Here is a 16,145-nt window from a genome sequence, read left to right as displayed (position 1 = left end):
AAATAAATACTGACAACTTTTTTTATTTATATCCAGACAAATATGCTACGACTTTAATTCTGATTATAGAGAATATATATTTATTTAAATCGACTGTTATTAAAATTATGAATATTATTGTACATTGTGATTATGAATTAAATTTTATGAAAATGTGCCTAACGGCTTTATTCGATTTGACAACGCCGGCGTTTTTGACAGCGCGTAAAAAACTTTTTGACGTTGCGGCTGCATCTTGTGTTTTTGTCCATTTTTAATCGTTTCAGTCACCTTCCCCGGATAAATTGTAGACTTTTTTGCTCCTTTATAAACCTAATCATTTAATGAAATTGTAAGTAGCTTCATTTTGATTTTACGTAAACTATATTTATTCAATTTTAGTTTAAGATGGAGATCAAAAGTGACTTGGATTTGAGTGGTAAATTAATAATTAAGGTACAACTAGGAGATGATATTAGACGAATTCCAATTCACAACGAATCTTTAACTTACGATGAACTGGTTTTAATGATGCAGAGGGTATTTAGAGGCAAATTATCAGCGAATGATGACATCACAATTAAATACAAAGATGAAGGTACTTATGCAAATATAATATTGGATTAATGTACATTCTTTGTTTGTCAGAAGCCTCTGACGAAATGTGTTAATTGTTAATTTCTATTCCAGATGTTGTTTTTGTTATGATATGTGATAGTATTTCGTACTTATTAAACAAATTGGCATTTAGTACAATGGATGCCAGATTTTTTTAATGAATTTACAGTTATATTTTATTAACCTACCAGCTATCTTATTTTAACTTGCTTTATTACTAACTGGTATTTTATACCACTAATTATGAAAGGAAATGTTTAAAGATGTATAAAATTTATAATTCATGAAGATATTACAGTCTTATACAAAAAAATAGTCAGTCTGTGGTTAGTTTTCAATATTTTCTTAATTATAGATTAGTTTGAACAGATAAATAAATTTGCTTTGCAGATATCAGTAGTTTAATCAGCAGTTATTTGTTTTATCAGTTTCCTTTGTGAAACCTAATCAGAATGAATTGTTATAAAGAAACAAAAATTTTTTTGAAAACTATTGACTTTTTCATATTGTAAATATCTATTATTAAAACATGTCCACATTCCATAACATATAAGATTACTTAAGATTTTTGATTATATATGTAATAAAAAAAAAGATTTTTTGACTGAAACATAGCTCAGATGTTCAGTCAAGTCTTAAAAACTATTTTTACTGGTAAAGCAGGTTAAAGGTTAAAAACTGTATATACAGTTAAGTAGTTAAATATTTATTTTTATGTCACAATTTGTCAATGATGTAATATGAGTGGACTAGCAATATAATCTGATTCAGAGCGGTTTGTGATTTTTTATCATATGTTCATCCATAGATGTAATTAATAATCGCAGTGGGAAAGTAAAAGACATATTATTGAAATAAATGATAAACTAACCATGACCTTTCTAGAAAGCTGGAGTTTATAGTTTCTAGGAAGATCAAAATTCAGAATTAGTTACAAATACTTAATAGAAGTAATGAAGACTTTCAACAAAAGACTTGCATTATTCAACAAATCAATAACTGATTAAAAAAAAGGTTGCAAAAGTTATAACAAGTCTTGAAACTACATAATAAAGAGGATATTTTACTAGCACTCTCAGAGGGAAATATATAATACTAAGAGACATTATTCAGAAATGTATTGAACAGCAAAGAATAATATTCTGACAGAAACCTTATAAAATGCCCTGTTATGAGTTAATAGGTTTGTTCAGGCCAACTTCAAGGACATATTTAAGTAGCAAGGTAGTTATTTATAAAAATAAAAAAATTATTCACTAACCAGGACATTTTTAGAAAATTGCTATTGGTAGAGTCCAAACGTTTTCTATTTTATCAATAGGAAGGGAATTAATCAAAACAAATAGATGCTATAAAGAAGTTGTACACACGTTTGTTTTGTTTAATTGAATAAATTAAACATTTTAGTAACAAATAACTAAAAAACAATTGCTAAGTTACAAGAAGCTTTAAGTGACAAAAATGTAAAATATTTGAATATTATAAGACAAAGGTGAAATAGTGAGCCACATTATTCAAAAAAATTAAAAATTGCATTTAAAATGGCCAAAAAATGATTACAAATGCTATAACAAATTATAAACTACAAAAGAAAACAATATTAGTATACTATCACACAGAAATGCACAATATGGGAGAAATCATATAAATTATGACAATAGGTCTTTTCATGCCATAAATTAATAAAATTTGTGTAGATATAAACTATTTACCATAAATGTTGCATTATTTTGTGCTGGATTGACTGAAAACTGTTGGTTGTATTTTTTAGACTTTTAAATAATGTTTTCACCAAATTCAGTATATTATATCATAAGTTTTGATTATAATTTTGACCATAAATCAATTATGTATCTCTTTTTTGTTATATTGTAGTGTTAGAAATTATTAATTTTAATTAAATTCTTCTTTAGTGCTTCATTAATTTTGATATCAAAAGGGATAGTATAGTTTCAGTTGATTTTATTGACTGCAAATTGCTTTGCAAGACACATCTTAGCAGTTTTTCTTAAAAAATCAGTGAAAAAATTCCAATAACAATCTTGTAAGAATATGTATGGTGGTACATAATTGGATTGTTATCTTATGTGTTGTATTGGTTTTATGATCCCTTTTTGAGCATAGGCATTCTTGAGTAACTTGTCGATTTGATATTTTTTGTATATGGTTTAATCCAGTTTTCCATGTTTTGCTATCATACATCACCAGAATCCATTCCAATATCTTTTGAGAGTATTATATCTTCCGTTTTTCTAGGAGAATCCATTCTAATATTCTTAGAGAAGCTTTCCTATCCTTTAATTTTCTCTTTCTTCCTTTTCTTTGCTAAAATTGTATCTGATGCTTTGTGATTGGTTTTATAAGTGTGTTTCTTATTTAGCATGGCTTCACTTTTGTGGGGTTGGCTTTTCTGCTGTTGTAAGCTACTCAAACTACGTAAGAACAGTAGCACAGGTAGAGTTCATATTTCCTTGGTATAAGTAATACGAGGCATGTTTTTTAAGTAAGTACCGTTTTGCGATTCCGCCGCCGCAGCGCTACGCTCGGCGTTCCGCGCATGAGCGCTGGTTACCTACATCTCTTGTCTACGCACTGACGCCTTTACAGTCTGATTCTTCATTGTATACTTGTTTACTCCAGTGTTTAAGATGCCTCCAACAATCGTGAGTCACGCTGATTGTGAAGTACGTGCTGTTATACGATTTCTTAGTGCTAAAGGCGTGAAACCGATCGATATTCATCGTGAGATCGTTGAAGTTTACGGACAAAACATTATGAGTGATAGAATGGTAAGGAAATGGGTGAGAGCATTTAAAGATGGCCGCACAAATGTGCATGATGAAGAACGGAGTGGGCGTCCTTCGGTCGTTAATGAAAATTTGGTGCAGAAAGTGGACGAAAAGGTGAGAGAAAACAGACGCTTTACAATTTCATCATTGTCCGACTGCTTTCCTCAGTATTCTCGTAGTGTTTTGTATCGCATTGTTACCGAGAACTTGAATTACCGGAAATTGTGTTCACGTTGGGTTCCAAAAATGTTGACGGATTTGCACAAAACCCAACGTTTAGGCAGTGCATTGACTTTCCTTGAGCGGTACCACAGTGAAGGTGAAGATTTTTTAGACCAAATTGTTACTGGTGATGAAACGTGGGTGGCCTACGTCACACCAGAATCGAAACAACAATCCATGGAATGGCGACATTCATCATCACCCAAAAGAGTGAAGTTTAAGCAAACAATTTCTGCCCGGAAAATCATGTGCACAGTTTTTTGGGACAGAAAAGGAGTATTGCTAGTGGAGTTTCTGCCTCGTAATGAGACAATCAATGCAGCGTCTTATTGTGAGACATTGAAAAATCTGCGTCGTGCAATCCAGAACAAAAGACGTCGCAAGTTGAGTAACGGTATCGTTTTGCTGCATGACAATGCCCGTCCACATGTGGCTAATCAGGCCAAAGATCCCATCAAATCATTTAAATGGGAAACTAGATCATCCTCCATACAGCCCTGATCTGGCACCCAGCGACTACCATTTGTTCCAGCACTTGAAGAAACACTTTGCGGTCAGTGTCTTAAAGACGATAACGAAGTCAAAACATTTGTGATGCAGTGGTTAACAAGTCAGGCGGCAGAATTTTATCAGGAGGATATTCAAAAACTGGTGCCACGTTATGACAAGTGCCTCAATATTCACGGAAATTATGTAGAAAAGTAGATTAAGGTACAGGCTTTCATGTAAAAATAAAATTATTGCCATATGCACGTCTTTTTGCATTGCACGTCTTTTTTTAATTCCAAAACGGTACTTACTTAAAAAACACGCCTCGTATATTGACAACCGAGAAAAAGCATGCCTACTCGATTACACTTAGGAGCTAAGATTCACCTCTGACTCACTCTATCACTACCCAACAATACTTCAGATTGAATAATATAACAGATTTATTTTATACATGTCTATATTTTCTCACTAATGATAAGAAGCAGAATAAAGAAAGAAATCACTTAGTAATGAAAATAAATCATATTATGTCGTTTCAGATGGTGATCTTATAACGATATTTGAAAGTAACGATTTATCTTTCGCTATACAATGCAGTCGAATTTTGAAATTACAAATCTTATTAAATTCCGATCTGAAAAACGATTCTGCTAGTGCTTTATCATCGACTGAAGTTACTAATCTGAAAAAGCAACTAAGAAATATAAGGGATCAAGTGAATACCTTACTGGATACGATAGATGTACATGAAAATAAGACAGTTAACAGCGGGCATCAAGGTAAGTACAGTCAGATTCAAATCTAATGCTAGATTATTTCTAAAAAATAGATATTGCTCTTTTCTCTGACCAGTAACGTCGCTATAACTATACATCCTGGCAAATTTAAAGGAATTAATATTTTATTTCAGGAATTTCAATGAAATTCCATTGTAGTTAGTATAGGTTAATTTTATATGTTTTTGAAAAATTCTCGATTATTCACAATTTATTAGGTACATTAAATTCTCACACACACACAACTATCACATTAATGACCAGTGATCAAACGAAAAATTTTACAAAGAAACTTTTTATACTTTGAACAATTTTATTCTAGTTTCTTGTTCTGTCTTCTTCTTATAGTGTCGTGCACCTATAGTGCGTTGGCGAATTATCTTAAGGCCAGATGTCTGTCTTTTGCAGCATGCAAAAGATCGCCAGTGCTATTTATGCCTGTCCAGTTCTTTATGTTCCGTAGCCACGACATTTGTTTGTGACCTACTCCTCTCTTACCTTCAATCTTTCCCTGGATGATTAGTTGAGGGATTGCATATTTTTTTCCTCTTAGAATATGGTAGAGGTATCCAATTTTTCGTACCTTGATCAAATTGAGTAGTTCTCTCTCAGTATTTGCCTTTCTTAAGACTTCCTCGTTTCTCACCCTATCTGTCCATGGTATGTGGAACATTCTTCGCAATCTAACATTTCGAAAGCTTCCAACTTATTTGTTCTGTCACAAGTTTGTAATCCAACAACCAAGGTATTTGTAATGATTTACCTGCTGTAATATATTCTCGTTTGTCGCTCTAAGTATAGAGGCATTTCAATTCTTTTGGATTATCATTATTTTCGATTTTTTTTCTCTTGTCGGAATTCTCCACTATCATCAATAAGTTGCTTTAAGAATTTTTATAAGCCTTTATTTTTCTCATTTTGTGCGAATTTTCCAATATAATGTAATCGAGAAAAGCTACTCCCTATCACACTACACTCAGCTAACAGAATGATATAATTTGTAGACATGTTATGCAGAATATTTTCTATCACTTTCTTGGTCTCTTTTCTATACCTCAAAGTGCGACGTAAATTTTTGGTTTTTAATGTTTTAGAATCCGGCGATACATCAAACTTAGATCTGAATCAATCTAGTTCTTCTTTGAATAAAGTGAACTCGAGCGAGTTTGATCCATTGCAAGACAAAGGCCAGAAGAACGGCACGGAAGACGCGAAAGACTCTTCCAAGCCGTCCACTCCACAGATTAACAATGAAGGTAATTTAACTAAACAAAAATCAAATCGTAAGACCGCTGTAACTATATATATTTCTCTTTAAAAACAAATGTATTTTTAGGCGCCGGTAGTAGACCGCAGTCGGTATCTATGGCCACCACTCCTGGACAACAGTCCGTAGTGACATCGGCAGCTAATCCTCACGGTATAACCGACTATTTTGGTCGTTCGTCTAGTGCTACTAACTTCCCAGGAATGCAGTACAGCTCATTACCCTATCCTCAACAGTATAACTTCCAATCAACAGGGTAAGCATATTTCTATACTCATTTATTTATAAGAAAATAATACATTATGAATTGTATACCTAAAAAAAAAACAACAAAATTTAGCAATAATAACTATTTTTCTTCTTCGAAGTTACCAGCGAGAACGTTCTCTTTTGAAAGAAGAAGAAGAGCAAGAGCATAGATAAAGAATAAGATACAAGAATATATCAAAAGTAATCAAATCACAACGCTTAGAATGGATGGTACGCATTATCAGAAGTCCGGCAAATCTAAGGCTTTCGATGGCCTAGATCATGTTCTCTTAATACAAAATTACATCTAATGGAATACAGGGACCGGCATTAAAATGGATAAAATAATTTCTCACAGATAGGTCACAAAAAGTATGCTGGGAGAAACGAGGGTGTACGGTTTACTCCGAATCGGTCAACTTAAAATTAGTCATACCACAGGACAGCGTCTTGGGGCCTTTTCTCTATTTGGTCTATATAAACTAGTAATGGGAAGACCTGGTTTGTTTCGGTGACCTGGGTCTTCCAGGTCAATCATTAAAATGACCCGTTCATAAAGATCCGTTCATATGAACGACTAATTAAATTTGTTGTGTAAATATCAAGTGTGTAGAGTTTAATATTGTTTATGAATCTTTCTGAGAGTATATGAATCAATGATAATGCAGGACCCGTTTATAGAGATTCGTTCATTAGAAACGTTCATTCATAAACACTAGACAGCGTCATTCATAGGGTCATTCAAACGATAGGGTCACAGAATGTGATTGTATCAATCACGGATCTTCGAAAGGATTAGATCTTTGTGAACGGATCGTTCGTGAATTTCTCATCACTAATATAAATGACCTTCGAAAAATCCAAGCAAACCTCGTAAATTTCACTGATGACTCAAATTCGCTGTTCTGGAAAAAACATTAGAAACACTCCTAACAATGGTAGAGCAAACTCTGAGCAAGATTGAACAGTGGTTCATTGGAAATAGGCTGTTGTTTATTACTGATAAAGTTTGTATTTACTTTAGAACCAGCCAGTCACGAGAACAGTTCCCAGATGCAGTCAATTTTCTATCATAAAACACAGAAACTGCTATATCAGTTAAATTTTTTGGTCTTCATATTGACCAGAACCTGAATTGCGGGGAAAAATACAAAATACGGCAAAAAAAAACTGAATAGAGCCTGCTACTCCTTAAGAGTATTGAAGAGCTATCGACCAGGGGATTTTACTATGAGTATATTATGCAAACTTTTATTCCGTTATGCGATATGGAATAATCTTCTGAGATGCTGCAGTGGATAGCTCAACTGTCTTTATAGTTAAAAAAAGGCAGTACAGGTGATCCTCGGATTAAAGCCGGGAGAATCCTGTAGAGGCCGATTCAAATTGCTCAATATACTCACTTTCTCAGACATCTATATATTTGAATGTATTATGTTCCTCTTTAAAATTTTTACTTTATTACCTGCTTCCAAATCATGAATATAATACAAGTAACCTTAATTTGAATTTCCCACTTCACAGATTGTCTCTAAAGTAAAGTAAAGTTCATGTAACCTTCTGCTAAGGTCTAGTGTTAGGGTTTTCAGGTCGCGCAAGCGCCCCTAACATGACTTAACGACTACTTTCGTAGCCGGGACCGACGGCTTTTTACGTGCCCTCCGAAGCACGGTGGCAGCTCAGTTAAATTAGAAATTGAAAATTTTGTCGGTGCCGGGATTTCAGACAGATTGTCTCTAACAGAGAGAAGTTCTTTATATGCATATGTTAAATTTTACAATAGTCTATCATCTTACATTCAACGGGAAACACCCTATAGAGCTTTTAAAAGAAAGGTTTTTCAACACCAACTTTGAGCCCTATACTGTGGAGGAGTGCCTATCCTATTCTTCTCACTGATCAGCATTTTTAATGTTAATATATTTTAATCTATGATGTTAATGTATGTATATATATATATATATATATATATATATATATATATATATATATATATATATACAGTAGACTCCCTCTGTAACGAGAACTGAAATGACAGACTAATTACCTCGTTATAAGCCGATCTCGTTATATCAGACAATAATAATACTGTGCATACATATGAATCTGTAGTTTTCTAAACCATTAACTTCCTATAGTGAAGCTATTCGGAGCAATATAAGATGCTAATAAATATTGTTTGAATGGCGTTTTTGAAAAAAAGTTATTTACTTTTATTGTCAATGAAATATATTAAAACATAAAAGAGTTGTTTACTTTTATTATCAATGATATACGTTAAAACAAAAAATCTGTACTTATATTTTTTTCCAACTACATAATGCATAAAGCCTATTTTCAAGGATAACATAAAATATTGCTTCTGCAATTTTAAGAACTCTGTCATTTTTAACTGCTTTAAATGGTCCAGTATCATTCTATCATATATTTTCTAAAGATGTGAAACAGTTGTATTTATTCATTGTAAACAAGTTTATTGCGGGCTGCAGTTAAGTTTATTGAGGGGCTGTTTGAAAAGGTATTTATTTATAGCCACGACCCGACCAAAAACGTAAAAAACACGTTTTTGGATCTTATTTTCTCTCGTTATAACCAAATTTGCCTCATTATAGACGGTTATAGTTCAATAGAAATTTCACGGGACATCTAATGTATCTCGTTATAAGCGAAACCTCGTAATAAGCGTGTTCGTTACAGAGGGAGTATACTGTATATATATATATATATATATATATATATATATATATATATATATATATATATATATATATATATATATTATGAATTACAAATGATGATGATAAATTCGATTCATTTTCTCTTTCCTTGTGTTCTTCCAATTTTATGAATTCCTTGGGGTGGCAAAAAATTCCGGTTTGCTTCTTCGTTTTTAGTGTCTCCTTCGCCTTCGTGTTGTCTTCCTGTGTTTCTGCTGTCATCGCATTGTCTCTCTTCCAAATACTCTTCTGCTGTCGTATTATTTACTTCTCTTCTTACTTCTCTTGGCCTTTCTGAGTTGTATCTGTTGTCCCGAAAACCTTGTTCATTTGTTCTCCTGTAATTGTTATTTTCTCTAGAATTTTTATGTGTTCCTATTACGATTTTCCCTGAATCTGTCTCGGTTCCATTGTTTGTTCCTTGGTTCGTAATTTTCTCATATTCTTTTCTCGGGATAAATTCTCTTTGTGACCTTTCTTGACGATAATTATGTCCCCTATCTTTGTATTCCTGCGTTACTGGCGTTCTTCTCGCTTTTCTGTCTCGTAGACGCGATTCTCTTATTTGCAAGAACTGACACAGGCTATCAATATCTTTATAATTTTACAAAGTAACATGATCTTCTAAGGTTTCTTCAAAATGTCTTGCAATTAGTTCTACCAGTTGTTCTGGTGATCAGTTCTATTCCAAATATTTGGCATTGTTATAAATCTGCAATGCGTAAGCTTTTTCCGATATTCCTTTATTGTCGTTATATCTCCCGTTCTGTAGTTCCTTGTTAATTTCGAATTACTGGATTTTGCTCCAGAAATAATTTAGAAATCTTTTTTCGAAATTCTCCCAACTATAAAATTCGTCTTCTTTGCTATCAAACCATAGACTCACTTCATCCTTAAGATGGTTTCTGATGATTTCTTGACATGTTTCAAAATCTTCTACAAATTGTAATTTTTTTCTGAGATTTTTGATAAAAGGAACAGGGTGCAATTTTCTAACATCCCGCCAAAGTGGATTTCAACCTCCCCTGTGTTATGTATAAGTATCTCCTTTTTTCTAACATATTTTTACACCTTAATTTCCGTAATTTGTTTTTCATTCCTTTTAATTCTTTCTTCTATTTCTCGCTTGTCTTCTTGTATTGCGTTTTCCAATTTGCTTTATAAATCTTCTAAATTTTCTCTCTGGCAGTCTTGATTTCCTTCATTTGTTTTTTAATTTATTTAACCTCTATTTTCTGTTTCTCGCTTTTTTCTATAATCTCTTCAATTTTCTGTACCATTTCCTTTTTGATACTCTCTATATTTCTGTTGTTTTCTTCTATTGCCTTTTTTGTCTCCTGTTGATTTTTATTCATGGTTTGTGTTGTTTCTTGTTGATTTTTTTGTATCAGTTGTAAAATCTTCTCTATTCCTGATAATTCCCGACTTTCTGTCTCTACCATTGTTGTTTCTAAAATCTCTTCTTATTCTATAATTTCTTCTCGTCTTTGATTTTCCTTGCTTTTATTCCTAGTTCTCTGCTCACTTTTACTGCAGGCTATGGAGCAACCAAAACAACCAGCTTATCTCCTCCGGCGTCGCAAAATCGGCTTGGCATTGTTTCCCTCTACCTTCCGCTTCTACCAATCACATTCAATACTTTTTCAGTAAACAAACTCGCTGTCGTCATGACCTTATATCATTTGGTATTTCCAATTTTTCATGAATAATTCCTTTCTTTTTGTTTATGTCTCGATATAACAATATAACTAAACATCAAGATTATTATCTACCCTCATCTATTACTAAAAGCTTTCTTCTTTCAAAACTCTGTGTACAAAAGATTTCTATTTTGTATTTAAAATTTAAAGGATTCCTATACATGTGCCTTTGACATAATAATTGTTTATTAAAAACCGACTATTGCTATCATATCTTGTGTTTTATCATAGTTTAGAAAAACCATTACTCATTCTTATCTATTTGGTTTTTACAGAAATAATTTTCCTATTTATTTATTAAATCAAGTTTATTGGCCGATGAAATTAAATTTATATAATATTTTTCTTTACATATTTTAGACTAATTCAAAACACAACAATATATATTTAATCTGTGATAAATAATGTGACGTTATTTGCTCAATTATGTTAAAAAATTTACTCTACTCTATTCTTTCATCATTTATACAAATATAGATTCAATTAATTTACTGGTGCTCGTATTTTTAGACGTTACGTTCCTCAAGTGATGGACAGCTCCCAAGTTCCGAGTTCCAACGCTTACTCGAACCCACCGCAAGGAAGCCTTTCCTACCCACAGCAGCAACAGTACGGACACCCACCAGTAGTGTACCCCGCTTCAGCCCAAGGCAATCCCTACTCGAAGGGATTCACCCAGCCCTCGCCACAACACGGTTTCATGCCACCACGTCAATAGACGACTAACTATTTCTATTGAGACTATTTTAGACTAGTCTGTGAAAAGACCCGAACGTGAGTAAGTTCCGTCTAGCAATTGATAATTTTTTGTTTGGGTCGAGTCGTTTTTGACTAAGGGAAATCAAATTTGGAGGTTAAGTTTTAAGTTTATTTGGAGGATAAGTTATTTTGTTGTTTTCGATAAGTCTATTTCGTTTTAATGGTACAGGTTGATTGGTGAATGGATTGGGAAACTTTCAGAAATGATTTTTCAGTGAAAAATGTTATTTGGAAATATGTTCGTCTTCTAGCAGGATCTCACCTTTTCGGATGTTCTTGAAGTAGTTAATAGGTACAATGTTTCTTCCTGCAGAACAATTTTAACAAATTAGAGAGTTCTAGATATCCCAATGAGTAATATTTTGCAACCATTTGCGAAAATAACCGCGTCATCTGTACATATGTCTGCTTTGATCAACAGCAAATTCACCTTTATGATATATTCAAAGTATATATTGAAGAACAGTCAGGAAATCAAACAGTTTTGTCTCATACCTCGTTTTTAACTGTTGTTAATTTCGAATTCATTTTTTTTTAGGTAATTTTGGAACTGGGATGGGAATGGGGAACCCAGCTGCGTGTCAGTGTCAAAAATAAATGTTTCTCTGAATCCTGGTGTCTAAAAAACCATAAAACAAAATTTTGTCAACTGATCAATTTTTTATTCAAAAATCATTTCTACAAACTTCTTAACCCATTCTACCAATACTTGATATAAAGTGTACAGGTTAACAACTATTTATAGAAAGATTTAGGAATACGAATGAGTTAACAAAAAAAAACATATTTCGTAATTCTATTGGATTGTAATAAATTCTGACTTAACCTGTATATAAATATATTGAACTAAGAGATCTTAGTAGCCTAGGAATTTAAATAATTATTTAGTTTAAAAATGTGAAATAATGATGAAATCGACGGATTGTAACTATGTTACTCGACTGGATCTGTGGTAGGATACTTAGGTAATTTTTTTATTGAAAGACTTTTATTTATATATAAATTGCAATTAAATCATGATATACATAACGTAGTTGTAGTATTCAGCATTTTATATCTTGTTTAGTGACTTTTTGTTGAACAAAATCGCTTCTAAATCGTAAGGTGAATTGATCTTCTCTTTTCGTTGCCATAAATTGATCCCAAAGGTTTTTTTTTTTTTTAATGTTTTAGTAGGTAATTGTTTGTTTTATTATGATTTTTGTCTTCTTTTATGGTAGTTTTCCAATAGCTTCCCCATTACCATTTTTTATAAATGTCTAGGTTTATTTTTGAACCTCTTGTTCGTCTCTTATTACCATTATAGACATAAATTGAGAAGGCTTCACGCCTTCTACTATAAGTCGTTATGTATATCATGAATTAAATTGTTTTAATAATTTTTTACGACTACATTCAACTTTGACTTCCTTTCAAGCGAAATAAGGTGATTTAGACGAATTGTTCGACGTAATTTAGGCTTGTTTTCGTACACACAGACTCGCCTAGTTTTTATCTAAAATTTATTTAAGATTTTAAAACCTTTTAGTGGTCGTTTAAAGAGGACACATTTGTACGTTAAACTGATGATGATATTAAATGTTATTTTTAATCGTTTTATGTATGATGATTGCATTTTTACTATCTATTCTGATGATGCTCTAGGATGTAAGCAATAAATAAATTAATATTTTCAAAGTGTCTTTTTTTCCTCGTTTCCTTCCACAAATAATTACACAGATCTATAAGTTGGAGAGACAAGATATTAAAATTATTATAGGCCAATGCCAAGGCCGGAAGAGAAGATATAAATAAAAACATAACAGGGGGTGAAAGAAAACATTTGAATACAAATGATAATGGCGAAAGATTGATTACATTCGCAATTGAAAACAGGATGAAAATAATCAGTACGCATTTCAGGAGAAATATATATATATATATATATATATATATATATATATATATATATATATATATATATATACAGTAGACTCCCTCTATAACGAGAACTGAAATGACAGACTAACTACCTCGTTATAAGCCGATCTCGTTATATCAGACAATCATAATACTGTGCATACATATGAATCTGTAGTTTTCTAAACCATTAACTTCCTATAGTGAGGCCATTCGGAGCAATATAAGATGTTAATAAATATTGTTTGAATGGCGTTTTTGAAAAAAAGTTATTTACTTTTATTGTCAATGAAATATATTAATTCATAAAAGAAGTGTTTACTTTTATTATCAATGATATACGTTAAAACAAAAAAGCTGTACTTATATTTTTTTCCAACTACATAATGTATAAATCGTATTTTCAAGGATAACATAAACTATTGCTTCTGCAATTTTAAGAACTCTGTTATTTTTAACTGCTTTAAATGGTCCAGTATCATTCTATCATATATTTTCTAAAGATGTGAAACAGTTGTATTTATTCATTGTAAAGAAGTTTATTGCGGGCTGCAGTTAAGTTTATTGAGGGGCTGTTTGAAAAGGTATTTATAGCCACGACCGGACTAAAAACGTAAAAAACACGTTTTTGGATCTATAGTTATATATAGAAGGTTATAGTTCAATAGAAATTTCACGGGACATCTAATGTATCTCGTTATAAGCGAAACCTCGTAATAACCGTGTTCGTTATAGAGGGAGTATACTGTATATAAGAACGTGGAAAATTTCCGGGATCAAATGAAACTAATCAAATAGATCACATCCTAATACAAGAAAAATTCGCCAATTTAATTCGCGATTGAAAACAAAGTATCTGACCTCTGGCGGAATAAATTTAAACTACTAAAAGTGGTATAAACAAACCAGACAGCTGTTGATTTGAATAGAATTATTAAATTTTTTTAGTAAATTTCAGCATTATGACTACGTTAAAGTATTTTAAATCAAATCGATGTTGTTCTGTTCCTCCCCTATTGAGAAATAGGGAAAGGTGTTTCCCTATTTCTCTTTCCTAAACTGGAAAACTTGAGGAAAAAGAGGAAATCAATAAAAAGAAAATACCACTATCGTTAAGTCAATATTATATTGAGAATACATAATTTATTTTCTTAAATAACAGAAATACAAATAATACTTACCAGGTTGGGATTGGGATAGTATCATGAGGTTTTTTCCTCATGATTTATTATGGAATATTTTAAAGACAGATCATGTGCTATGATCTTTTCTGAAAGTTGATTTCATGTAATCAAATGAATTATCTTACAATAAAGTCAAGTTCAAGTTATTTATTTATGTTAATATACAATAAAGTACTTACATATGTCAAAAAATAGTATAAAATAAAAATTAACATTAAAAACATAGGCATAATATCAAATAATGCATGTATTAGTAAGACAAACATTACACAGAACATTATACTCTGGGTTCCAGGTATACACAAAATAGGATTCATCAATACACAAGCCAGTTCCAAACATTAAAGTTAAAATTTAAGAATTCATCACTTGAAAACTGCTTCCCCTTCAACCAATGGTCTCTTTGCTTCACCACAATACTCAAAGATATCATTAGGCTAATTTCCATTTTTAAATGATAAAAATAACTCGTCTTAAACCAAACTAAACATTCAAAAGCAATGGTAAATATTAGACTATTATGTTTGTTTATACCATTTATATCCGCCATGACATCGACCTGCCCTCTACATTCAGTTTCAATCGCGAATAAATGTGAAAACGTGCAGAAGGGCTGACGTAGACTCAGATCATTTTTTGGTTAGAATTAAGTAATATGAGAGATGCAATAATTAAAAAGCATAAACGGAAAAAGAAAGTGCAACTTAAATTTAATTTTGAAAAACTGCGAAAATTTGAGGTGGTGCAGGATTATCCAAAGGATATACAAGAAACCTACACCAAACAAGATAGTATTACTGTGAGTACCATACAACAAAAGTTATTGAAAATGACAAACACTGTAAGAAAAGCACGTTGAAGAACATACCAAGAATAAAAAGATTTAGAAAAAACCACTGGTTCGATGACGAATGTAGAACAGAGTTTTGAGAAAAAGATCAGATTTTAGATTAAAAAGTTTACGATCGCAAAAACAAGACGACCTAGAAAGGTATGCCGAACAACGAAAATAAATAAAAAAAATCCTAAGAAAGCGGAAACGAAAGTATATGGATGATAAAGTAAAGCGTATTGAAGAAAATGAAATAAAAATTTTTTACAAAGAGGTAAAATACATTAAAATTGAGTATCAGAGAAGAACGATGAATGTAAAAGATAGCAAGGAAACCTGATAGTGGACGAATACCATGAACCACGAATATGTGAAAGGTGGAAAGAATATTTCGAAGAGATGCTAAATAACGGATGAAGTGACTTCTGAAGAAAATTATAATGTTCCTAAACTTCAAATAGTAATATAAGAAATACCAAAGCCCACAAGAGAAGAAATAATACAATATATAAAAAAGCCCCAGGGAGAGCGGCATTGTGGCAGAGAACTTAAAACATTGAGGAGAGGCCTTAATGAGCTAATCTAGAAGTGTGGGATGCCTCAAGAATGGAATAAGTCGATTATAATTCCTATACACAAAAAGGGAGATAGAACTGAATGCG

At 32.0% G+C, this 16,145-nt stretch overlaps 1 protein-coding gene across 2 annotated transcripts; it reads left to right on the top strand.

Moving 5' to 3' along the window:
- Positions 1-179: 179 nt before the first annotated feature.
- Positions 180-13,245, top strand: LOC140434115 (protein TFG-like). 2 transcript variants are annotated; one of them, XM_072522152.1, is made up of 6 exons: positions 180-331; positions 382-577; positions 4,640-4,879; positions 5,971-6,132; positions 6,213-6,399; positions 11,320-13,245. In XM_072522152.1, the coding sequence occupies exons 2-6, from the start codon at positions 388-390 to the stop codon at positions 11,525-11,527; spliced, it is 987 nt and encodes a 328-aa protein (XP_072378253.1). In that variant the 5' UTR covers positions 180-331; positions 382-387; the 3' UTR covers positions 11,528-13,245. The 2 variants fall into 2 exon arrangements, with proteins under 2 accessions (XP_072378253.1, XP_072378252.1); XM_072522151.1 differs by having other exon boundaries at positions 5,971-6,159.
- The last annotated feature ends 2,900 nt before the right edge of the window (positions 13,246-16,145 follow it).

The sequence above is a fragment of the Diabrotica undecimpunctata genome, chromosome 2, assembly GCF_040954645.1.
Source record: "Diabrotica undecimpunctata isolate CICGRU chromosome 2, icDiaUnde3, whole genome shotgun sequence".
NCBI classification, from domain to species: Eukaryota; Metazoa; Arthropoda; class Insecta; order Coleoptera; family Chrysomelidae; genus Diabrotica; species Diabrotica undecimpunctata.
This window is presented reverse-complemented; position numbering and strand designations above follow the sequence as displayed.